General features: G+C 39.5%; 1 protein-coding gene across 4 annotated transcripts in view; it reads right to left on the bottom strand.

The window, feature by feature from the left end:
* ints1 (integrator complex subunit 1) overlaps positions 1-23,933 on the bottom strand; it is a 43,203-nt gene that overhangs the window by 17,588 nt on the left and 1,682 nt on the right. For 2 of the 4 annotated variants that reach the window (XM_079831304.1, XM_079831306.1), the window contains exons 4-34: positions 22,647-22,843; positions 22,426-22,563; positions 22,188-22,347; positions 22,005-22,110; positions 19,915-20,101; positions 19,676-19,821; positions 18,040-18,181; positions 17,664-17,840; positions 17,471-17,579; positions 17,172-17,222; positions 16,580-16,700; positions 15,304-15,381; positions 15,040-15,219; positions 14,815-14,913; positions 14,495-14,586; positions 14,349-14,409; positions 14,071-14,268; positions 13,863-13,992; positions 13,608-13,787; positions 9,428-9,577; positions 9,172-9,345; positions 8,979-9,083; positions 8,720-8,887; positions 8,525-8,636; positions 8,283-8,441; positions 6,160-6,306; positions 5,970-6,068; positions 5,711-5,835; positions 1,739-1,993; positions 1,485-1,644; positions 1,187-1,318 (exon numbers count right to left, since the gene is read on the bottom strand). In XM_079831304.1, the coding sequence (XP_079687430.1) occupies positions 1,187-1,318; positions 1,485-1,644; positions 1,739-1,993; positions 5,711-5,835; positions 5,970-6,068; positions 6,160-6,306; positions 8,283-8,441; positions 8,525-8,636; positions 8,720-8,887; positions 8,979-9,083; positions 9,172-9,345; positions 9,428-9,577; positions 13,608-13,787; positions 13,863-13,992; positions 14,071-14,268; positions 14,349-14,409; positions 14,495-14,586; positions 14,815-14,913; positions 15,040-15,219; positions 15,304-15,381; positions 16,580-16,700; positions 17,172-17,222; positions 17,471-17,579; positions 17,664-17,840; positions 18,040-18,181; positions 19,676-19,821; positions 19,915-20,101; positions 22,005-22,110; positions 22,188-22,347; positions 22,426-22,563; positions 22,647-22,843 (4,338 nt within the window). The remainder of the gene's footprint in view (positions 1-1,186; positions 1,319-1,484; positions 1,645-1,738; positions 1,994-5,710; positions 5,836-5,969; positions 6,069-6,159; positions 6,307-8,282; positions 8,442-8,524; positions 8,637-8,719; positions 8,888-8,978; positions 9,084-9,171; positions 9,346-9,427; positions 9,578-13,607; positions 13,788-13,862; positions 13,993-14,070; positions 14,269-14,348; positions 14,410-14,494; positions 14,587-14,814; positions 14,914-15,039; positions 15,220-15,303; positions 15,382-16,579; positions 16,701-17,171; positions 17,223-17,470; positions 17,580-17,663; positions 17,841-18,039; positions 18,182-19,675; positions 19,822-19,914; positions 20,102-22,004; positions 22,111-22,187; positions 22,348-22,425; positions 22,564-22,646; positions 22,844-23,933) is intronic. The other 2 variants (XM_079831305.1, XM_079831307.1) reach the window with 2 other exon arrangements.

The following is a 23,933-nucleotide window of genomic DNA, read 5'->3' as shown; positions in this document are numbered from 1 at the left end:
GTTCAAAAATATTATTTTCCAAAGCATGCGTTTGCTGTAAGAGTGCACCACGTGGTTCCTAGAGGAGCTATAATTACAGTTAATAACATCATACACAGATAAGTGCTGTGTAATGTAGGCCACACAAAACATTCAAGGGATTATATCATACGATCTCACATGAGGAAGTAAGTCACACTGCAATAAAACTAGGCAGTTGACACATAATATGTTTATCAACTTATTTATAATAAACTGTGTGAATGCCTTAAAGGAAATTGAAGAACAAATTGGTGCGACATCATTTCGAATCAAAATCAGGCCAAAACAAAGTTTGTTCAATGCTCATTTCGGGAGTTCGAAATTGCTTGCCAAAGCGAACATTCTGGAAAAAAACTTTGGGGGACAATGATATTAAGAAATAATAATAACATAGTGAAATAGTGATTTAGCAACTTAGTTTTAAATGCTCTTTTTGGACTGGGTAAAAGTTGTGAGAATGCTTAAAGCTAGCAAGAAAATTCTTTCTATTTTCTAAATCTTATTGTGAATGATTCATTCATGCATTTTTATAAAAACAAAAGGGTTCACCTTTTAATTTTTAATTCTTAAAACTCAATCTTCCAGTGAAACAACAGACTTCTCTCTGGTGACGTATAATCAACTTCTCCAATCATTTAATCTACTTAAACCCCACCCCTTTCTTACAATCAACTGTAAACTGACATTTAGATCTGCCTCGATCAAATCAACAACCAATGGATTAAATCAAGTCCCGTCCTACATTTGTTTATTTTTCAATAATCCGTTCCACTTGGATGTATATCACAGTATGGACGAAAAGATCAGTTGCTACTTCTGTTCGCAACTTTAAGGGACAGTATATATTTCATGTGCAGACCAGCAGGTGTTACACACAGCCAGGAACATCACAGGGTTTGTCAAACTCTCCTTCATTTTGACTTCAGTTCCTCAGATATTTAGGGATAATAATATCTAATCTACTTCCTCCAAACACAGAAGAATCGTTGACATTTTTAGTTTGGAAAGGGCAGTTTTGGCAGCTTAGATTCAATAAATGCTCTCTTTGGATTCAGGAGGAAGCTTTGATTTCTAAATGTTTTAGTACGTTTTCACAGTACAATGATCTCTTTCATTTTAAAAGATCACAGAAAATTTGATTCATTGATTCGTACTGCTTAAATACCTTTTCGTATGAGTTCAGGTTCAGCGTTGCATTTTTCTCCAGCTCTCAGAGAGGCAATAATGCCCCTTGCTGCCACTTCAGAGTCTCGTCTGTACGCCAGCGCTTCCGCCAAGTGCAGAAATCCTGTACGAACTGATAACACAGGACACGGTCGATACACCAGGAGAGCATGCAAGGACTAAAAACTATCAACTGACTGTATTTTCTGACCTGATTCAGCTTGTTCTGTTGTCAGTTTGAATATGTGCTTGAGAATGTGTACCTGCACAGTTAAGATTCCGGAAAAGGAGTGACTCACCATCTGCGATGCGATGTTTGTGAGAGTACTGAGCTGCCAGAGATTTCAGCAGGCTGTGGAGTGGCCCCGTCTCTACCGCTGAGTTCTCCAACCACGTCAACATCTGCACAACACCGTTGAAGAACAGTGATGAGAAGCCAACGTCTTGACTCACCGACCGCTAGAGGAGAAAAAAAGAGAAGTAGATAGAGTGAGCAAGCAAAAGGAAATACCAGTGAAGATAGTGAATATTTAGGTATGAGTAGGTTAAGTGCCTGGTAAAGATGGAGTTGGCGCAGTAGAGGACAGGAGATCGTATGGCTGTGGTGCATTGCCATGACCAGGGCTCCAGCGTGGGCAGAGTTTAGAAGGGCTGCTAAGGCTTGTAGGAGTCGTCCGGCAGCACCACCCTGCTGGATGTGACCCTGCCGTGCCCGCAGAACCTCCTGGGCCAGGGTCTGCTGCAGAGCTAATGACAATGGCCGGACTGGGGGCGGAGGCCAGCGAGGATCCACCTTCAGAGGGAAGAGCTAGATGGGGAAAGAGAATAGTCATCATCACTGTAATAAAGATCTAAACTTATACTCTTAAAAATTATTTTACCACATCAATTTAATAAAGTTACCACAATTTATATATCTATTTTTTCCTTTTAATTGATACAGTGCATCCAGAAAGTATTCACAGCTCTTCACTTTTTCCACAATTTTGTTATGTTATGCCTTATTCCAAAATTGATTAAATTCATTATTTTTCTCCTCAATTCTACAAATAATACCCCATAATGACAACATGAAATAAGTTTGTTTGAAATCTTTGCAAATTTATAAAAAAATATATATATATTTTTTTTTAAAAGACAATCACAAATACATTCACAGCCTTTGCCATGACACTCAAAATTGAGCTCAGGTGCATCCTGTTTCCGCTGATCATCCTTCAGATGTTTCTACAACTTTATTGGAGTCAACCTGTGGTAAAATTGATTGGACATGATTTGGAAAGGCACACACCTGTCTATATAAGATCCCACAGTTAACCGTGCATGTCAGAGCACAAATCAAGCCATGAAGTCCAAGGAATTGTCAGTAGACCTCAGAGACAGGATTGTATCGAGGCACAGATCTGGGGAAGGGTAAAGAAAGATTTCTGCAGCATTAAAGGTCCAGATGACCACCGTGGCTTCCATCATCCGTAAATGGAAAAAGTTTGGAACCACCAGGACTCTTCCTTGAGCTGGCCACCCGGTCAAACTGAGCGATCAGGGGAGAAGGGCCTTAGTCAGGGAGGTGACCAAGAACCCGATGGTCAATCTGACAGGGCTCCAGTGTTTATCTGTGGAGAGAGGAGAATCTTCCAGAAGAACAACCATCTCTGCAGCTCTCCATCAATCAGGCCTGTATCATAGAGTGGCCAGATGGCACATGACAGCCCGCCTGGAGTTTGCCAAAAGGCACCTGAAGGACTCTCAGACCATGATTAACAAAATTCTCTGGTCTGATGAAAGAGATTGAACTCTTTGCCCTGAATGACAAGCATCATGTCTGGAGGAAACCAGGCACCGCTCATCATCTGGCCAATATCATCTCTACAGTGAAGCATGGTGGTGGCAGCATCATGCTGTGGGGTTGTTTTTCAGCAGCAGGAACTGGGAGACTAGTCAGGATCGAGGGAAAGATGAATGCAGCAATGTACAGAGACATTCTTGATGAACACCTACTCCAGAGCGCTCTGGACCTCAGACTGGGGCGAAGGTTCATCTTCCAAAAGGATAACGACCCTAAGCACACAGCCAAGATATCAAAGGAGTGGCTATGGGACAACTCTGTGAATGTCCTCGAGTGGCCCAGCCAGAGCCCAGACTTGAACATCTCTGGAAAGATCTGAAAATGGCTGTGCAAAGATAGGTGTGCCAAGCTTGTAGCATCAAACTCAAAAAGACTGGAATTGGTGGCAAAGGTGCTTCAACAAAGTATTGAGCAAAGCCTGTGAATACTTATGTGCATGTGATTTTTCTCGTTTTTTATTTTTAATACATTTGCAAAGATTTCAAACAAACTTTTTTCACGTTGTCATTATGGGGTATTTTTTTTTGTAGAATTGAGGAAAAAAATATATAAATTGAATCCATTTTTGAATAAGGCTGTAACATTACAAAATGTGGAAAAAGTAAACCGCTGTGAATACTTTCCAGATGCACTGTATGTACACTAAGGCTGGGCCAATTCAATCAATATAGTGTGAAGTGTTTTTGAGTGAACCATTCCTTTAAACCAACAACAAAATCTATATTCATCTAAAAAAAATCTACATCATCATGTCATGAGGTAGTTGGCAATACTCAACCTTAATAAAAAGTGACCAGGAAATTAGAGAGAAAGAATGTGAACAGGACTGAACATGTCAGAAGCACATGCAGCTGTGCCACAGCTCCGAAAAGATTATTATATTATTATTAATAACTAGTGATGCACCGATCATGATTTTACATGGCCGATTCCGATACCGATTTTTTTCAAGAAAACTGGCCGATTCCGATACCGATTTCCGATTTTTTTTTTACACAATAAAAGAATGAAAGTATACATGAACAAGATGTTTATTTGGTATTTAACAGGCTAAATTGGCTTTTGGCTAATGAAAACAAGTCCGCAATTTGAAATTAACAAGAAATTTAATTGAAAATTAAAAGACTGAAAGGTGAAATTAAAGGCAACAACTGCATATTCTGCAATCCAAACAAAGATGTTACTTAAATCAGCATTTGTTTTTAAATTCAGTGTACAGAAAAAAAGTCTTTACCAGTGAAATTAAATAAAACCAAAGTATATAATTGTTCCAAAATGTTAAATCAAATAATGTTTAGTGCAACGAAAAAAAACTAAGAAGGTGCTTTTTAAATCAAATTAAGTCAATGTAATTAAGGTAAAATAAAAGGTAACACTTTAGAATAATGGTCATTAGTTAACATTAGTTAATGTATTAACTAACATGAACTAACCATGAGCAGTACATTTGTTACTGTATTTGTTCATCTTTGTTAGCATTAGTTAATATAAATACAGCTGTTCATGGTTTGTTCATGTTCGTTCACACTGCATTAACTAATGTTAACAAGATTTTAATAATGCATTAGTAAATGTTGAAATTAACATTAACAAAATTAATAAACGCTTTATAAGTGCAGTTCATTATTAGTTAATGTTAACTAATTTAGTTAACCAATATTAACTAATGACCATTATTCTAAAGTGTTACCAAATAAAAATGATCATCCTATAGCAGGGTTTCTCCTGGGTCAAAAATGGTCTTCGGTGGTTTCTGACAGACATGGTCATCCACACACACAGTAAAGTCCTCTACCTACGTGATCTGTGAGCGCAATACTGACAATACATGTAAAATAAATGCAAAGAAACTTTTGTAATTTTTGCTTATCTTATTTTGACATCTGATATTATGTATGAGCTCTACCTTGATGTTTGTTTCTTTTGATCCTCATTTTTACACTATTTAATGATAATTGTTTTGGTATAATCATATCATTATTAAAAAGTAGCATGAAAAATTAATAAATAGCCTAATTTTCTACCATATACAATTTAGTAAAATTATCAGCTAGCTAACAACTTTGTTCTGGTCTCACCTCACTCCAGTCTAAACTAAATTATATTTCACTACACATTGTCAACATAAATAAGCTGAATGACTGTGGATGATTAAATTAATTCTTACTATTCACTCTTGCTGAATTGGGTAAGCACACTTGTGTTCTCATTTCAGAGGAGTTCTGAGTAAATTAATAAACTGGTTCGTTAGTTCAAGTGTTGGACGGATCAGTTGTTCTAACCAGTCGTTAAAATGATTCGGTTCAAAGGAGTCATTGTTTCACGAATCAGACATTAGCAGACGCGTTGTGTGAGCAGATGAAGCTGAGCTGAACAAACGCTCACTATCTGCACTTGTGCAGGGCGCGGAGAGGTAGGCTCGCGCAGGAAAGCGGCTCTTCCTCAGTTCTCCAGTTTCCGTTTGTAACACACTAGTGACATGTTCGCGAATGATTGCAATATAGGCGTATGTGCACGCGGGCGCACTTCCGGATAAATCGGCAGAAAAATACAAAGAAAACCGGTTTTTGGCCGGTCAACCGGTGCATCCCTATTAATAACATGGTAGAATCAAATCTCAGCAGGGGAAAGAACCCCTCTAAAAAAGCAGCATAAGTAGATCAAAGTGAGATGTCGTACCTGTAGTAGGATCCCAGTGAGATCATCCTCTGGGCCGATAACTGGCACCTGACTAACTGCTCTCATCTTTACGGAGCCATGGGGCGTTTCAACGGTAACCTTAGCCCTGCTCAACTCTGAGCTGTCTGTGACACATCAGATTAGCAAAGGACTCATTAGTACAGAATTGAATAATTCTGTGCAGTAACTCAAACTTGAGTAAAACAGCACCATTAATTAGTGCTGACTGAACCCTTGGTGTAAGGCATTCGATCCTGACCTCTCCGTGAAGGAAGTGAAGCACTGAGTAAACTGTGAAACGTGTGTCCTCCCGTGGCTCCTCTCTCATGCTGGACTTCCACTAGATGAGCCATGTAGTCTAACAGGTAAAAACATCCATGATGTTAGCATAATTTCACACACACACTGAATGCTGGGAGAACAGAGTACACCAAATGAAAGATCCTCACTCTTGTCCATGATGTTCTGCTCCAGTGACTGGGGATCATGGGACACGGCCTGGTCCAGATACTGCAGCAGTTTGCTCATGCTGGAGACGGGGATCCCGAAGGACTGGACGAACAACAGCAGCTGCTGGGGCTCCAGATCCTGTAGGGCTGCAAATGACAGAGAAACCCATTCGGACTTGTACACAAATCTTAGTTTATGAACTAAGTGATGTCTGGGTTTAAAAAACACTTAATATTCAGTAATATTATCGATTTGACTGCACTGACACTACTGGATAAGAAACAAAACTTGAACTGAATAGTGACAGTTATATGCAGGGCTCTGAACCGGTTCAAGGAACGAAAACGAAAACCGGAAACGAACGAAATTTTAAGAGGAACAAAAACGGAAACGAAATCAAAATCAATTTGAATCGTTCTGAACAGAAACGTTAATTTGAAATGACCATTAACCGGTTAATAACGTTATTTTATCGTTCTCTTTAATATTTTAATTTGGCAGTGACCAATAATGAATTGAGTAGTACGGCATGTGACGTTGACGGATCAAGCGTGAGTGAAATGCACGCGCACCAGTCATATGAATCTACCGGTACGCAAGTCAGTGTGAGCGCGCATTTTCATGCCTCAAGTACATTTCTTTCCCCGCTGAGGTCTACTATGAATGTGCAGGTATTGGAGGACATTCTTTTCGAACGTTTAAATAGGCAGGAAGGACTTTAAACTCAAATAGACTGATTTAGGTTAGTTTATGGATTCCGTTTAAGCCTATCCAAGTAGGCTACTAGCATCTATCAAACATTTTTCCTATAGTCTTTCAGATTGCCAATACAGGACAGGTCAATGTTTTCTATATAGACGGTTGATGCTTCGTATTAAATGGTATGTTATATTGCATTAAATGATCAAGCTTTATTAGTTGACTGAATTTGATTATGTGATGCAAGGACGTGTTGCGCAGTGTTTGCTTTGAAATTAGCAGTTGACGGTGCATTAAAAGAGCAATGGTTATCCAGTTTATTTATTCTTTATTCATGCAATTTTTAAAACAAGTCATGTTGAAAAAAAGTTATGTACAAAGAATGTTATCACTCTTCTGAAAATAATTCGGCATAAGAGGGCCACTTTAGATTGTCTAACACTCCATTAAAACTGGTTTTATGCTTTGTAATTAATGCATGTATTTCTGGTTTTAAAAATGTTATGAAATAAATATTCAAGTTTAATTACCATGCGTCATATTATTATTGAGTGAAAATAAGTCTATTTATACATATTTGTTTAAAGTATAGGCTAAATAAAAATAACGTTATTAACCGGTATTTTTTCATATCAAACCGTTTTCGGAACAGTAATGTTTATTGAGGAATGCAAAAACGGAAACGCTATAATATCGAATTTTGCTCGGAGTGAACCGATTGATATTTTTTTCCGTTTTTAAGCCCTGGTTATATGTGAACTCAACACTGAACTGAATTGAGGTGAATAATTATTCTATTGTCTTTTTAGAGCTGCTTATAACAAAAATTGATTTTGCATCATTGATTTGTTATTTCAATGTTTATTACTGTGAAACTGCCTTGAAACAATCGGTATTGTATAAAGTGCTATAGAAATAAAGCTTTATAAAAGTTTGGGGTCAGAAATACGTTTTTTGACAAATTAATACTTTATTCAGCAAAGATGTCTTTAAGTTAGAGTAAAGACATTTATAATGTTACAAAATATTTCTAATTCCAATGAATTGTGTTCTTTTGAACTTTCCATTAAATCAAAGAATCTTGAACATTTTATAAGGGTTTTCACAAAAATATTAAGCATAACAACTGTTTTCAACATTGATAATAGTCAGAAATGTTTCTTGGCCATCAAATCAGCATATTAGAACAATTTCTGAAGGATCATGTGATACTGAAGACTAGAGTAATGATGCTGAAAATTGAGCTTGGCAGCACAGGACTAAATTACATTTTAAAATAGATTAAATATATTAAAATATTATAATAATATAATATATTCTTCGCATTGTAATAATATTTCACAATATTACTGTTTTTACTGTAATTTTAATCAAATAAATGCAACATTGGCATTTACTATTCCTAAATACAAGATATCTATACCTGCATCGACCAATCGGGAGACCTCAGATCGGATCATTCTTAATTTCAGCCAATCTGGCAAAAGAAGGGCCTCCTCAGACGTGTCAACCAGGAATGCAGTAGGTAGGGGCTTTTTATCAGGAAACCAAATATCCAGCAGTATATAGAACTCACTTTCCCCTAAAAACCACAATCACAGTAGATGTTACTACAAGTACAGGCAGAACCAAATCACCACAAACTGCAACAGAGGAGACCCTCACCTTTGGGAGGTCCCAGCGTGAGCAGGATGACCATAGCATGGACTACCAGAATGTGCATGGTGGCTGTTTCTCCTGTAGTCCATCGCAGGAACACTTGATCCTGAGACTCTGACTGTGATGTTTAATATTTGGTCTTTAATCATGTGCACAAGCAAGCAGTAATGTGAATTTCCAGTCCAGTTAATCATTCCTTACCCAGCTGTAGAGATCCTCTCCCTCTTTTGTCTTCCTCATACGACGGATGTAGGCAGAGAAGATGGAGATCAGAGCGGAGAGAACGGCGTCAGACTCGGGCCTGCAGGAGTGCTTGGCGAACAGGCAGTTCATTATAGTGGAGCGTTCCACTATCAGGCGAGCCACATCCTGAGAAGAGAGGAAACGCCAGAGGAGAGAAGAAACAGGTTAAACTAGAGCTTTCTTCCAGACAGATAAAAAGCTGTAGGTTTAGACTAACCAAGGCCAGGTCATTGTGGAGGGACTGCTCCTCCACTGGTGCATTCTGGGATAGATAAATCAGGTATGCACTGATGGTTTGAGGATCTGACTCCATGTGAATGGCCTGACAAAGAAAGGAAAACCACACAAACATAAGCTGATCAAGTGACAGATATTGATATTCTTGTAACTGTGTAGGTTGACCTACTGACCTGCTGTAATGCGCTGGCCGTCAAGCCTCTCACACTGTCAAACAGAGGTAGTTTGGGGAGGTCCTGAAGAAGCCACTGGTAGCCTGGCAGTAACTCTGCATCTCTGGAGTCCTCGTCCATGAGCTGATCCTCTCCATCTCTTAATCCTCCCTCCGTCAGCACCAGAGACAAACCCTGATGCACACATCACAATCAACCACTTTATTAAAGTGTATAAAAGAACCAAGCACTGGTGGACAGTTAATTAACTTCGCACCTTCATGGCCAGCACTCTAGAGGCCACCTGAGAAGAACTGAGACGGCGCAGGAAGTAGTCCAAGACCTCGCATGTGGTCTGTTCATCAGCCTTAGGACCCAGCAGGAGGTCCTGCAGCCGCCCAAGAAGCTGCCTCTGTTTCTGCTGCCTCTGATGTGAAACATGAGGAGGGGAAAATACAGTAAAAAACAATAATATTAGAAAATACTGTAACAATTTAAAACAACTATTTTTCTATTTGAATATATTTTAAAATGTAATTTATTCCTGTGAGGGCAAAGCTGAATTTTCAGCATCATTACTCCCGTCTTCAGTGTCACATGATCCTTCTAATCATTCTAATATGCTGAATTACTTCTCAAGAAACATTTATTATTATCATCAATGTTAAAAACAGTTGTGTTGCTGAGCTTAATACTTTGGTGGAAACCGTAATAGGTTTTTTTCTTCTTCTCAGGATTCTTTGATGAATAGAAAGTTCAAAAGAACAGCATTTATTAGAAATCGTATCTTTTGTAAGATTATAACCGTCTTTACTGTAGCTTTTAATCAATTTAACACATCCTTGTTGATAAAAGTTAATTTCTTAAAAATCTTACTGGCTCCAAACTTTCTAATGGTAGTGTATATACAGTCAGGTCCATAAATATTGGGACATCGACACAATTTGAATCTTTTTGGCTCTATACACCACCACAATGGATTTGAAATGCTTCAACTGCAGACTTTTAGCTTTAATTTGATGGTATTTACATCCAAATCAGGTGAACGGTGTAGGAATTACAACAGTTTGTATATGTGCCTCCCACTTTAAGGGACCAAAAGTAATGGTAAATGGTAAATGGTAAATTGACTGCATTTATATAGCGCTTTTTAACAGACCAATGGCCATCCAAAGCGCTTTACACATTGCCTCACATTCACCCATTCACACACCGACGGCGGTGTCAGCCATGCAAGGCGCCATCCAGCTCGTCGGGAGCAGCTGGGGTTAGGTGTCTTGCTCATGGACACCTCGACACTTGGTCAGGTGGAACCGGGGATCGAACCACCAACCTTCCAGTTTGTAGACAACCTACATGAACCACTGAACCACTGCCGCCCAGGGACAGATTAACAATCAAAAATCAAACTTTCACTTCTTGGTTGCAAATCCTTGGATTTCATCCCTGGTGATGCTCTGCCAGGCCTCTACTGCAACTGTCTTGTTCTGTCTTCCTGCTTGTTCTTGGGGCATTTTCCCTTCAGTCTTGTCTTCAGCAAGTGAAATGCATGTTCAATCGGATTCAGGTCAGGTGATTGACTTGGCCATTGCATAACATTCCACTTCTTTCCCTTAAAAAACTCTTTGGTGTCTTTCGCAGTATGCTTCGGGTCATTGTCCATCTGCACTGTGAAGCGCCGTCCAATGAGTTCTGAAGCATTTGGCTGAATATGAGCAGATAATATTGCCCGAAACACTTCAGAATTCATCCTGCTGCTTTTGTCAGCAGTCACATCATCAATAATACAAGAGAACCAGTTCCATTGGCAGCCATACATGCCCACGCCATGACACTACCACCACCATGCTTCACTGATGAGGTGGTATCAGGGCTCCAGACTAACTTTTTTCACTAGGAGCACAGTGGCCCCCAACAGAAAATTTTAGGGGCACAACCAGAAATTTTAGGGGCGCACACATCGTAAATCAACATGCTAACCAAATCTACTAATTTCCACTGTATTACTAATAGGGATCGGTATCGTTAAGGTTTTAATGGTATTACTACTCTTAGCGATACTGCTTATCGATCCGGTACTTTAACAGTATTCTTACCGGTTCTTTTTATTATACTTTTTTTTTTTTATATATATATAAAAAAAAACATAATTAAGAACATAATTAACATGGCTTTATAATCTGAAAAGTAAAATATCTATAGCAAAAGAAACCGCAAAGTTTGAACAAAAATATAAAACATCTATTTGTAAATGGACCAGTGTGCAGGCATTCGGAAGGTCTGCTAACATTTATATTACAGTAAAGAACAAACCTACAAAGAAATCTAATAAAGTAATGAAATGTAAAATAACACTGCATAGTTTTCACTGTATAAATTGATAGATTAATGCTTATAAAAGCTAAAGTTATTAATTCAAGAGATGTGAATATTTTCTATTTGCCTTTTGTTCAATTCGAATTAATGGCTCAATCGTCAGCAGGTTTATTAGACGCTGCCCCTTTAAGATGGATCAAAAGTAGAACTAATAATATCATATTCTCCTATTTCTCCAAACTATTTACGCCCATTTAAGATATGAACTGTTAAAATAACTACTCTCCAATCCGGTCATTTTGACACCGGCTATTTGATGTTTATTTGATGGTTTAGACGCGCACACGAAGCCTAAAATATTAAGTGCAAGTCGGTCCATTTCGCAGCACACACACATAAGCCGCCTTGAAGGTGGAAACAGCGTCCCTTGCGCGGATTATTGTGCATTTAATAGCTCTTTATTATCAAACACATCCCGCAGTTTAGCAACAGTAGAGACTGCAGTTTACAACAATCATTGAATCTGACGTTTAGTTTAGGTTTAAGGAGAAATGACAGCGCAAGGCTGTGAAGGGAAGGATGTCGCGCTCGACTGAACACGGCTATAGGAATAGTTTTACCTCATACCATCTTTTTATAATTCTTGGTGGAAGCCAAAATCGAAAATAAAATTAGATTAATATCACAGCACATCCCTAAAGTTTAAGCAGACTAAACTTTTGTTTAGTTCTTGGCCATCGTCACTCATTAAAGCTGACTGTGGTGTTGTGTTCGCTGTAGCTCCACGTGAGAGCTCGCTCGCTTTCTCTCTTCTGGATTGCGAATGGCAAAAATGCATCACGGACAAATGGTTTAATATTCTCTCTCATATAGAAACGGCTGGTAAAGATAGAATTTGCCAGACATAACGTCTATCAATTATAATTAGTAAGTGTATTTTCTTAATTTCTCCAGTACCGACAGCAGGCAAATTTACTGGTCGCACATGTGCGACTGGATGTAAAATTCAGTCACACACTCTCAAATTTTAGTCGCAAAATGCGACCATTTAGTCGCACTCTGGAGCCCTGGGTATGCTTTGGATCATGAGCAGTTCCTTTCCTTCTCCATACTCTTCTCTTCCCAGCACTCTGGTACAAGTTGATCTTGGTCTCATCGGTCCATAGGATGTTGTTCCAGAACCGTGAAGGCTTTTTTTAGATGTTGTTTGGCAAACTCTAATCTGGCCTTCCTGTTTTTGAGGCTCACCAATGGTTTACATCTTGTGGTGAACCCTCTGTATTCACTCTGGTGAAGTCTTCTCTTGATTGTTGACTTTGACACACATGCACCTTACTCCTGGAGAGTGTTCTTGATCTGTTGTCAACTGTTGTGAAGGGTGTTTTCTTCACCAGGGAAAGAATTCTTCGGTCATCCACCACAGTTGTTTTCCGTGGTCTTCCGGGTCTTTTGGTGTTGCGGAGCTCACCTGTGCGTTCTGTCTTTTTAAGGATGTTCCAAACAGTTGATTTGGCCACACCTAAAGTTTTTCCTATCTCTCTGATGGGTTTGTTTTATTTTTTCAGCCTAATGATGGCTTGCTTCACTGATAGTGACAGCTCTTTGGATCTCATTTTGAGAGTTGACAGCAACAGTTTCCAAATGCAAATAGCACACTTGAAATGAACTCTGGACCTTTTATCTGCTACTTGTAAATGGGATAATGAGGGAATAACACACACCTGGCCATGGAACAGCTGAGCAGCCAATTGTCCCATTACTTTTGGTCCCTTAAAAAGTAGGAGGCACATATACAAACTATTGTAATTCCTACATCGTTCACCTGATTTGGATGTAAATACCCTCAAATTAAAGCTAAAAGTCTGCAGTTAAAGCACATTTGTTTCATTTCAAATCCATTGTGGTGGTGTATAGAGCCAAAAAGATTAGAATTGTGTCGATGTCCCAATATTTATGGACCTGACTGTATTCAGCAGCTTGGCCCACCCTAACAAATCTACTACAGCAGGGATTGGAAAAATGGTCATGTAAAACCAAACTTTGGTTTAAGACAACATTACATGACCTTGGGGGGAAAAAAAGACAAAAAATATGGCCCCTTGAGAAGACAACAGAAATGGGAGATCGAGGCTGAGCTTTACCTGTCTTTTCTTCGCTCTCTGCTCTTTGCTCTCTCCTTCCTCCTCATCATCAATGGAAGAGGCGTCATCAGCGGCATCGTGGAGGAGGAATTCACACAGGCACTGAACAGGCAGCACATCCAACGACCCTTCGCTGGACTGAACAAGATCAGCCAGCCACGGCATAGACTGAGAGGAGGCCTGGACGGGGGAAATTTGACATTTAGCGAGTTCCTTAAACGCTCTTTATAAAGAACACTATATGAAAGTGTTTACTTGTCTCTGGATGATATTGAGCAGGAAGTCAGGGTTGCGGCTGCGGCAGAGCAAATGGCCCAGGCGCAAAGACTGGTTTAGAGTTTTCACTTGATCCAGGACAAGAGGAGGTGGCCTACGTGGGGGTCCCCTGATAAAAGACAGGGTCAGTTTCTTAAAAAAAAAAACACACTGGATTATCGCTGCAGTGACAAACCGGAAGTCATACTTGGGGTCCAGGCTGGTGAGCTGGGAAAGCAGAAGGCTGTTGTTCTCGGTTATGGTTTGCTTGGTGGAGGCGGCTGCAAGGTGGCTCTCAAAGGCCAGGATCTCCTGCCGCTCCTTCTGAGAGCTCTGCAGCTCTCGATTGATCATCTCTGTTTTGGTCTCTTCGTCGGCCACCGTGCACGGAGGGTAGGAGTAGTTACTGAGAAGAGAGCAAAATAAAGTGTCAAGCGCTGAAATATTCAAAAAAACACATTTCCACACAATATACAGAACACTTACTTTGTCATAACCATCTCCATGAGCATTTTCAGAGTGGGGTAACCATCCCACGCTGCCAACCCTGAAACCATCATTGACAGCGATATAATGGCGTCCTAATGAGATGTTATTATGAAAGGCAAGTATTGCATCATATCTGGCCTCACCGATTTTCTGTGGGTTGAATGCTGCCACCACAAGCAGCAGGAGCCAGGCCTTCCAGTAAAGAGTTGATATGGCCAAATTTGGCGGTTGATACCTAAAATGGAACATTTAATAAAGCATTTCACCTCTCAGAAGAATAAACAACCCACAATTAGAGTAACAGATTCCAGGAGCGGACAGACCGCAGTGTAGCTTAAACTTTCAATGCAACTAGTCTGTGACAACCCAATAATTATTTGGCAATATAAAGCTGAATCACTGCATAATAAAACAGAAGTGAAAAACAGCAGGGAATAAACTCGGTGAAAGGTAAAAGCCGTACCCTGCAGGAAGCTGGATGTTCTCTGGGTGATGGTAGGTGCAAAGGTTCAGCACAGCATCAATGAGCTGGATCCTCTCGACTCGCAACACTTCCAAATCTACAGTTGATGATGTAGGAAGACAAACTTCATTACATGGCCAGCTTTAAAAACAGACCAGACCACTACTAGAATGTCTGAGCTTTTTTTGAATGATTGAAATGTGAGTGTACTGCACAAACTTTCCTCTATCAAGGAGCGCTGTATTACCGTCACACTGAACTCCCGCAGCTCTTTTCACCAGATGATCGGCCAGCTCCATGGCGTCAGCTGGGCCCAGGGGCAAATCACGAGAGAGACCGATCACCAAGATGCGCATCAGAGTGTCCTCCAGCAGAGGAACCTCAGAGCACAGCCGGAGAAAGAAACTAACAAACAGGAGATATGCTTTAGCATCTATTAAGAAAAAGACATACTTTCTGTATGATGTGCAATCAGAGATTTTATCTCACTTTCTGTCACTCTCAGGTGGCCAGTTGTCCCATTTGTAATAGGTCTCAGGCTGCTCTGTGAAAAGCACCTTGTGAAGACTGTTGAAACACAACAAAACAATCAGTAAAATCTGCTGTAGGCAAAGGTCTTACAAGCAGGGTCTTACAAGTGACCTTACAAGTGTAAGGTCTTACAAGTGACCGTTTAATTTAAAGGTTCCAACAAAGGTGTTAAATGGTCATGAAATGTTTGTTTGTCATTAGCCCTATTCGGACGGTAATTGATTCTCACGTGGAAGTCCGTGAAAATAAATTTGCATGCCAAAACTTGTGCATTCGGATGGTGATTTATTCACGGTGGAGGAGCGAGTTTTGTGATCCTGTGCACCTGGGAACGTGCTGCCCTCATGGTCAATAACATGATTGTATGCTGTAAATAAAATGTCATATGCTTAGTATAATAAGAATAAATGCATATTTAATTTAATAAAAGAAAAATAATATCCTAATTATTATTTAATTATTTAAATCTGTTTAAAAATAGGAAGATGCATAGACGCACATTATGGTTAAAATGGTTTTCTGTCTTGTATTTTCTCTCAAAATAAAGGGTGTCACATGGAAATGAGCGGAAATAAGAGAATACAGCCTATTATTCACATGAGGTAAACATAATGCTGCTTGGATATTTTAACATTTATAATTGCTGCCGTACTAACGGCCCATTTCATAAAAATGTTTGAGTGGTGATGAAATATATTGCTCTTGTAAATACTTGCCAGCATTTCAGTATTAAAAGTCTAGATCTTTAAAATGCAACCGTACGTAAAAAGGATAAAAACAGTGAATTTTGAAGTGATATATTCTTGAAAACTCAGAGATGTGGATTCAGACGGCAATTAAATTACCACATGATCTTAATGTTTGTCAAAAAACAGTAGGTAATTTGGCCGGGGATTTTTACGCGGGTGGTGGGAGAAAAACAGACATTCTGGATTCGGACGGCAATAAAAATCAGAGACTAGCCCCAGTAAATGATGAAAATACCTTACGACCCCACAAGAAACAATTACAGTCCGAGTAGGACTATTGACATTTTAAAGGGGTCATGACATGAAAAATCCATATAAGACAAATTTAACATCCTGCATGTTTCATAGCTTAAAAATGTCCTTCTCATTATAAACAAAGCATTTATTTAATCAAGCTCGGAAAACTGTTTTTTTTTTTATTATTTTAACCCCAAAATCTGCCTTTAACAATAACAAAACTAGTCCTACATCCCTCTGATCCATACCAGTGCACATAGTCTTTAGGTCCCACTTTACTGATGGTGGGAACCACGGAGTGCAGCCACCACACAGCATCTCTCTGAATGGCAGCGATCTGGTTCTGAAAGGACCTCAGTGCTTCCAGATCTGAAATACAGACACATTTGCAACCTCATTTTCATAGAAACAGTTTTAAATGCTGGGGTCTGTTTACACCTGGTCACTTCCGATCATGAAAAGACCAGGTGTAAATGCCCTCCGAAATGCTTTCGAGACGGATTTAAATCCGATCACTCAAACCACTTCAGGAGGTGGTCTGAGACTAACAAAACTGGACAAGTGTAAATGCATCTGATTGTTGAAACCACATATGTAAATTTTACTCCTCCCAAAATGGTTAAAAAAAAAAATTAAAAGTGTGAGAGCACGTTATAGGCTATATGACGTGTTATAGCCAGATATGACAGCGCTACTGCAACACGCATTGCCGCAGATGAGTAGCTGAGTATCTCTTCAGCAAGCCAACGCGCAACCTGCAGCAAATAAAACTGAAAGCAAGTCGCAGACGCTCAACACACAATCATCTTCATTAAAAGTAGTGAGACAAAATTATCTTACCAGTGCAGTTGCCGCTCTCTCTCCTAGTGCGGCCTTTGGTCTTGATATTAGCTGATGATAAATAAAATGCAGCTCATATCTTTTGTTTTTATTGACGTGGACTCCGTTAAATTTGCATATAGCGCGGGGATTGAAGATCGGATATATATATTCGTTTTGCGGAGACACATTTATGTGGCCAAGTGTAAATGGAACCGTTTTAACAAATCAGATAGCTATCCGATCAGTAAAAACACATGAAGTAACCAGGTGTAAACAGGCCCTTGGATATGAGGCACTAGGAGTATAAAACATCTTACTCTTCTTCTCTCCTTTGTCCCACGCAATGCCGGCCTCTTTGACCTGAGCCGTAATCCCCAACATCATGGACACCGTCAAGAGATCCGTCACTTGGATGACAAAACGCTCCTGAGATGAATGTACAGGCGATACATCAAAACAGATTTTCTTTTAAGAAACTACACATAACAAATAGATCTATGTAGTCCTCACTTTAAACTCCATGTCCACGTAACTAGCCTCTTTCCTCTCTTGCATGAGGCCTAAACAGAAGGACTGGAAGTTGATCTCATGTTTGGTCTGTTTAATGATTTCCCTAAGCAAGGCCCGCGATGCCCGCAGGTAGTCATCCTTATTGGTCAGCAAGTCCTGGAACACCATTGCCAAAAACTAGGGACAAAACAAAACAACAGGGCTGAAAAAATATACGTGATGTTCATGCCACAACTTGAACATATCAAAGTTTGATACTATGGGTTGGAACTCTTGAAAACAAGTATGAGCAAAACTAACAGAGACACTTGCCTGAGAAAACGACATATATTACAGTTATTGTGCATGAGGCCAACCATGTTGGTAGAAAAATCACCTTGGGTGCCTGCTCTGGGCTATGTTGCAAAACTGTATGGAGGACTTGCATATTATTGGGATTTCTGGCATTTGACAACTCGTTAAAGATCACAAACTTCACCATGGTGCCCAGATTATCTCTGTGAGCATTCAGAAGTTCCCTGCAGAACATGAAAAATACAAAAAGGTACATCAAATCAAAAAAGCATTTAGCACTTGAGGCATTTAGCACTTGAGGCATTTAGCACTTGAGGCATTTAGCACGCGCTTGCTTAATTTTTCCTGATGTCTGTTTTTGATCAGCATGTACACGATCATCGATCATCGATTAATCGTTAAAGCTACACTGTGTGATATTTTCCCCCACCTAGCGGTTAAAAGGTTATATGACCATCCAGTGAATATTAGTTTCTCTTCCTATCAATTCCGATTTAGTTTTAACTCCTACGGTGGCCGATTTAGTCCAAGATTAATATGGCTTCCAGTTTGACCTCGTCCACATTCGACACTGTGCAATCGAGTGTTAAAACGCGAAAGGCGAAGCTTGAATTCACGGGTATGTCCCTCTTTGGCTGATGTACTTTCAAGATGGAGGGGCAACATGGCGACCCACATTCGAACCCATTACCTGTATGTATTTTCAATGGCATATTATAAACTTACGAGAATACTTTATTACTTGAAAGAAGTAAATATATATTAAAGGGTTAGTTCACCCAAAAATGAAAATTCTGTCATTAATTACTTACCCTCATGTCGTTCGACACCCGTAAGACCTCCGTTCATCTTCGGAACACAAATGAAGATATTTTAGTTGAAATCTGATGGCTCTAAAAGGCCTCCATTGGCACAATGCACGGTACACTCTCAAGACCCTTAAAAGGTACTAAAGACGTCGTTACAAAGTCCATCTCACTACAGTGGTTCTACAATAACTTTATGGAGTGACAAGAATAGTTTTTGTGCGCAAAAAAACCCTAAATAACGACTTATATAGTTATGACGATTTCAAAACATGGCATCATGAAGCTTCAAAGCGTTATGAATCAGTGAGTCGATTCAGCAGTTTGGCGGTTTGACACGCGATCCGAATCATGATTCGACTCACAGATTCATAACGCTTCGAAGCTTCATGATGCCATGTTTTGAAATCGTCATCACTATAAGTCGTTATTTAGGGGTTTTTTTGCGCACAAAAACTATTCTCGCCGATTCATGAAGTTATTGTAGAACCACTGTAGTGAGATGGACTTTGTAACAACGTCTTTAGTACCTTTTAAGGGTCTTGAGAGTGTACCGTGCATTGTGCCAATGGCCTTTCAGAGCCATCAGATTTCAACTAAAATATCTTTTTTGTGTTCTGAAGATGAACGGAGGTCTTACGGGTGTCGAACGACATGAGGGTAAGTAATTAATGACAGAATTTTCATTTTTGGGTGAACTAACCCTTTAATGAGCACATATTTTTGAAAGAACTAAGTGTTTTTAGCTAAGAATAAACTAAAAAAGTTACACAGTGTAGCTTTAACTTCCCTAGTACTGTACGTACCGAACCATCGTTTTTGTGTACCGTTACACCCCTTGACTTTAAAGTACTACCATATAATTTTGTGGAGTATAACCCGAGAGTTCAGATTTGAAGGTGTAATGCAGACCTGACACACAGCATGTAGTGGTTGAGAAGAACTTTAGGTTTGAGGCGGATCTTGATGAGGTTCGAGATGACCTCCATGTCGTCAGAGCCGTGTGTATTACAGTTCATGCACAGAGACATGAGAAGATCCTGTGCAGGCCGAGTCAGCTGGAAAAGCATCAAACAAGAACAAACCTTTAGATATGTGGTTTCATACTCTCAGACAAAGACACTTCCTCTCTTTTGTCCACCTTGTTGTACCTTGGGATTCTGTAACCACATCTCGAGTCTCTGCACGGCCATCAGTCGGACCTCTTTAAAACCACAGGTGGCCGTGAGAAGGCGCAAAAGGTTCCTGGACACGTTGTCCATGGGCTGCCGGCGGTTCAGCTGGTCCTTCAAAACATCCAACACGTACTCCTCCACACTTTCAGCCAGCTCTTCATACCTGGAGCAGAAGCAGATAATGGTCACATCCAAATACCCATGCTACAAGTTACAGCTTCGTAAAATTATTTGCAATATGTAAATACCTGAGCATATTGCAGGGTTTTTCCTACATTGCAAATTTTTTGGCGGCCGCCAAAACAAATTTTTGCCCCGCCAAAGTCTTATTTGATCAGTTATTGTGATTTATGAGTGATGTAGATCTACTGCGCTTGTGATCGGCGCATGTTAACTGATGACAGAGAGAACGAGCGGAGAGCCCTACCCCGCGCGGACGCAGAGAGATTGAGTGGAGAGCCCTACCCCGCGCGCACGCTCTCGGTCTTCAAAATAAGCACCGTTTTAGCATTTTAATATATCACATATCACGTTAATCAAAAGGTCGGAAGAACGAATCCATGTTGCACGTGGTGGATTCGGACATTTTTTTCCTTGAACTACCGCTGGATGTGAATTGCGCTCAAAAAACGCTAACTCTTCACCGACCAGCTGACATAAACCATACTTTCAATAAACGGGAAACAAATCCTATCCAGTTATGAAGTGTTTTCTGTGTGTTGACAAATCTTTCGCGATGTTCTAACAGACGGGATTCACACACAAAGCGTCTGCTGGTGTCCGATTCGCGACCTAATGACTCCTTTGAACCGAATCATTTTAACGACTGGTTAGAACAACTGAACTGTCCAACACTGAACTCACGAATCAGTTTAATAATTTACTCAGAACTCCTCTGAAATGAGAACACAAGTGTGCTCACCCAATTTAGCAAGAGTGGATAGTAAGAATTAGTTTGAATTATCCACAGTCTTTCAGCTTATTTCTGTTGACAATGTGTAGTAAATAGATAGCCTAAAATCATTTAGTTTAGACTGGAGTGAGGTGAAACCAGAACAAAGTTATTAGCTAGCTGATAATTTTAAGAAATTGTATATGGCAGAAAATTAGGCTATTTGTTATTTTTTTTATACTATTTTTTAATATTGATATGGTTATATACCAAAACAATTATTTGTAAATAGTGTAAAAATGAGGAACAAAAGAAACAAAAATCAAGGTATCGAAATAAGATAAGCAAAAATTACAAACTGTTTCTTTGAATTTATTTTAAATTTATTGTCAGTATTGCGATCGCAGATCAAGTGGGTAGGGTACTTTTTACTGTGTATGTGTGGATGACCATGTCTGTCAGCCACCACCGAAGACCATTTTTGACCCAGGAAAAACCCTGATATTGTTGTGAAAACACCAACATTTCAGTACCAGTGAAAATTCATAATTCTTGATACCAATTTCAAATACTACAGCAAAATTTAATCAGCTACTTAAGACACTCGTTTATATATAAAACTATATATCCTCTGTAAACATTTAACAAAAAATGTATACAACATATTAGCTCCAGTTTGGAAATTTTTGGGGGGAAAAGGATAAAAAAAAAAAAAACAGTAATATTGTGAAATATTATTTCAATTTCAAATAACCTTTTTATATATTTTAAAATGTAATGTATTCCTGTGACGGCAAAGCTAATTTTTGGTCTTCAGTGTCACATGATCCTTCAAAAATCATTCCAATGTTCTTATTTTACGCACAAGAAACATTTCTTATCATTATCAATGTTTAAAACAGTTGAGAAGCTTGTTGAAAAAATTTTTTTGAGGAAATTGTGAGTTTTTTTTTTTAGGATTCTTTGTGATTGAAAAAGGAAATGTTAGGAAATTGTGATTTTTTTAAAAAGGATTTTTAGCGTTTATCAATGTAAAAATCTTCACTGTGAATTTTTATCCGATCAATGAATCATTTTCAACTTTTAATGAGCAATATCCAACATAAGTATTCAATGTCATGCAGTTCTTTAATTAAAGACTACTACATGGTCTTGAGTATCTGTAGTTCCATACCTGGGCATGATCTGTCCATCATCCTCTGGGCTGAGTTTCTCTTCAGCAATAAGAAGCTCAGTCTGACCTTCATCTTCATCTGGAGTTGAAGGATGAGGGCTGTTTCCTAAAACAGTATTTTGAGTCAGTACAATTTTTTACTAACCTAGTACACACGACTGTGAATAGTCCAGGACCACCAACCTGCACTGAGGTCGCCTCCTGACCGACCTGTTTCCGTCTGGAGCAGCATACTCTTAGGAGGCATCTTAGTTGTGAAGGCAGTCTGGATGTTATCAACAAATGTTTTACAGTGTGAGCTGTCCACCCAGATTCGCTCACCTAGAGAGTCCTCAATGTAGACCTGGAGAACACCACAATGACAGTGCATCAGTACTATGATTACTGCGAGATAGGAAAGCAGGCCAGATCGACTACTTACTTTGACAAATATCTCAGGCCAGTTTTCATCCTCCTCATAGGCGGCCATCAACAGGTTACACGCCAGCACGGACACCAGGTTGTTCCCCTTGGCCTTAAAGTTAATCGAGGCATCACGGCGGAGCAAACTGCAGAGAGCCTGATCAAAGACATTCAATTCAATAAGCCACGTCATCAGCAGCAACAGTAAATTCCAGTACTATAAAACAGGATTTTATCTACCTCTATCACACCCTCTGTGGCAAAGACATTGGGCTTGATTTTGGCCAGAAACATGAGGCTGAGGTAGAGCGTCATGTCAGGCTTGGCTCTGTTCATCTTCAGCTGTTTGACAGCCCCGCAGAGCACACCCTCAATGCGGTCATCATTTCCCTCTGCCTCCGCTGCTTCAATCTCATCCAAAAGAACAGCAGGCGACACTAAAAAATAATCAATCACATGTTGTGTGAATTCACATTAGCCCCGTTTCCACCGAAATTACCCGGAACAATTTGTACCAGGAACTTTTTTTACAGGAACTTTTTTCCCCCCAGACCTGCTACTGTCTGCGTTTCCACTGCGGTCAAAATTACCGTGAAGTTTAGGCAAATTAGTCCGGTGATGTAGGACTGCGGACAGTAATCATTTTTGCGCGACACTGTCTGCAACAATAACAAGTATGGAGGAAATTCAAGTCGCGCTGCTTTTGCTGGTTATGTATTGGTTTGCTAAAGGGGTAATAAACAAAATGGCGGAAAAGAGACGAGCACTGATACTAAAGCGTATTCTGAAAGCTCGTAAAGCTAGATTTAAAATAAGACAACGTTATTATCAGCTATTAATTTTTGGATTTTACCGTGAGATGGCTGAGATGAACGCGCGCCATCAGACAGAAAGAGCAAGACGGATATTTACTGAACGCAGAACGAACCTCGCAAAAGACTTTTAAAAATGCTGGTTGAAATAAAATGCTGCGTGAGTTCAACCAATCAGCATGTTCAGCGCCCAAGTCCCACCCCCGAAAGTTCCTGAACTTTGAAAAAGTACTACCTCGCGAGCAGGGACTTTTGGAGGGGGAAATATTTACCTGGAACTTAATTTAGACCCTGGTTCCCGCGGTCGAAACACACCGAGTACCACCCCAAAGTTCCTAGTTCCTGGGGAAAGTTCCTGCGGTGGAAACGCGGCTATTGTGTGTAAAAAAAGGTCTATGAAAATATGAACACTGGATTGGAATACGGATGTCTAAAGTAACACATAAATACTAAAATATTTGCTGTAAAATTGTCAAATGCACTTCAAACATGTATAAATGTGCCAGTATTGGAACCCAATAATGCTAAATATGGCAAAACCCTGCTAAATTGTCTGAAATTAATATAAACAGATCAAACTAAATAAAGTTTCAAAAATGTATTTTTGTGTGTAAATGTATAATTAGCTGAACTTTAATAGCTTTTTTGACCCACTTAAGTAGGACTGAAATACATATTTATATGTAACAAATAATTAGTATTGTCTTTGGCTACG

The sequence above is a fragment of the Gobio gobio genome (assembly GCF_949357685.1).
Source record: "Gobio gobio genome assembly, chromosome: 1".
Classification (NCBI taxonomy): domain Eukaryota; kingdom Metazoa; phylum Chordata; class Actinopteri; order Cypriniformes; family Gobionidae; genus Gobio; species Gobio gobio.
The sequence above is the reverse complement of the archived record's forward strand: the minus strand, read 5'-3'. Positions and strand labels throughout refer to the sequence as shown.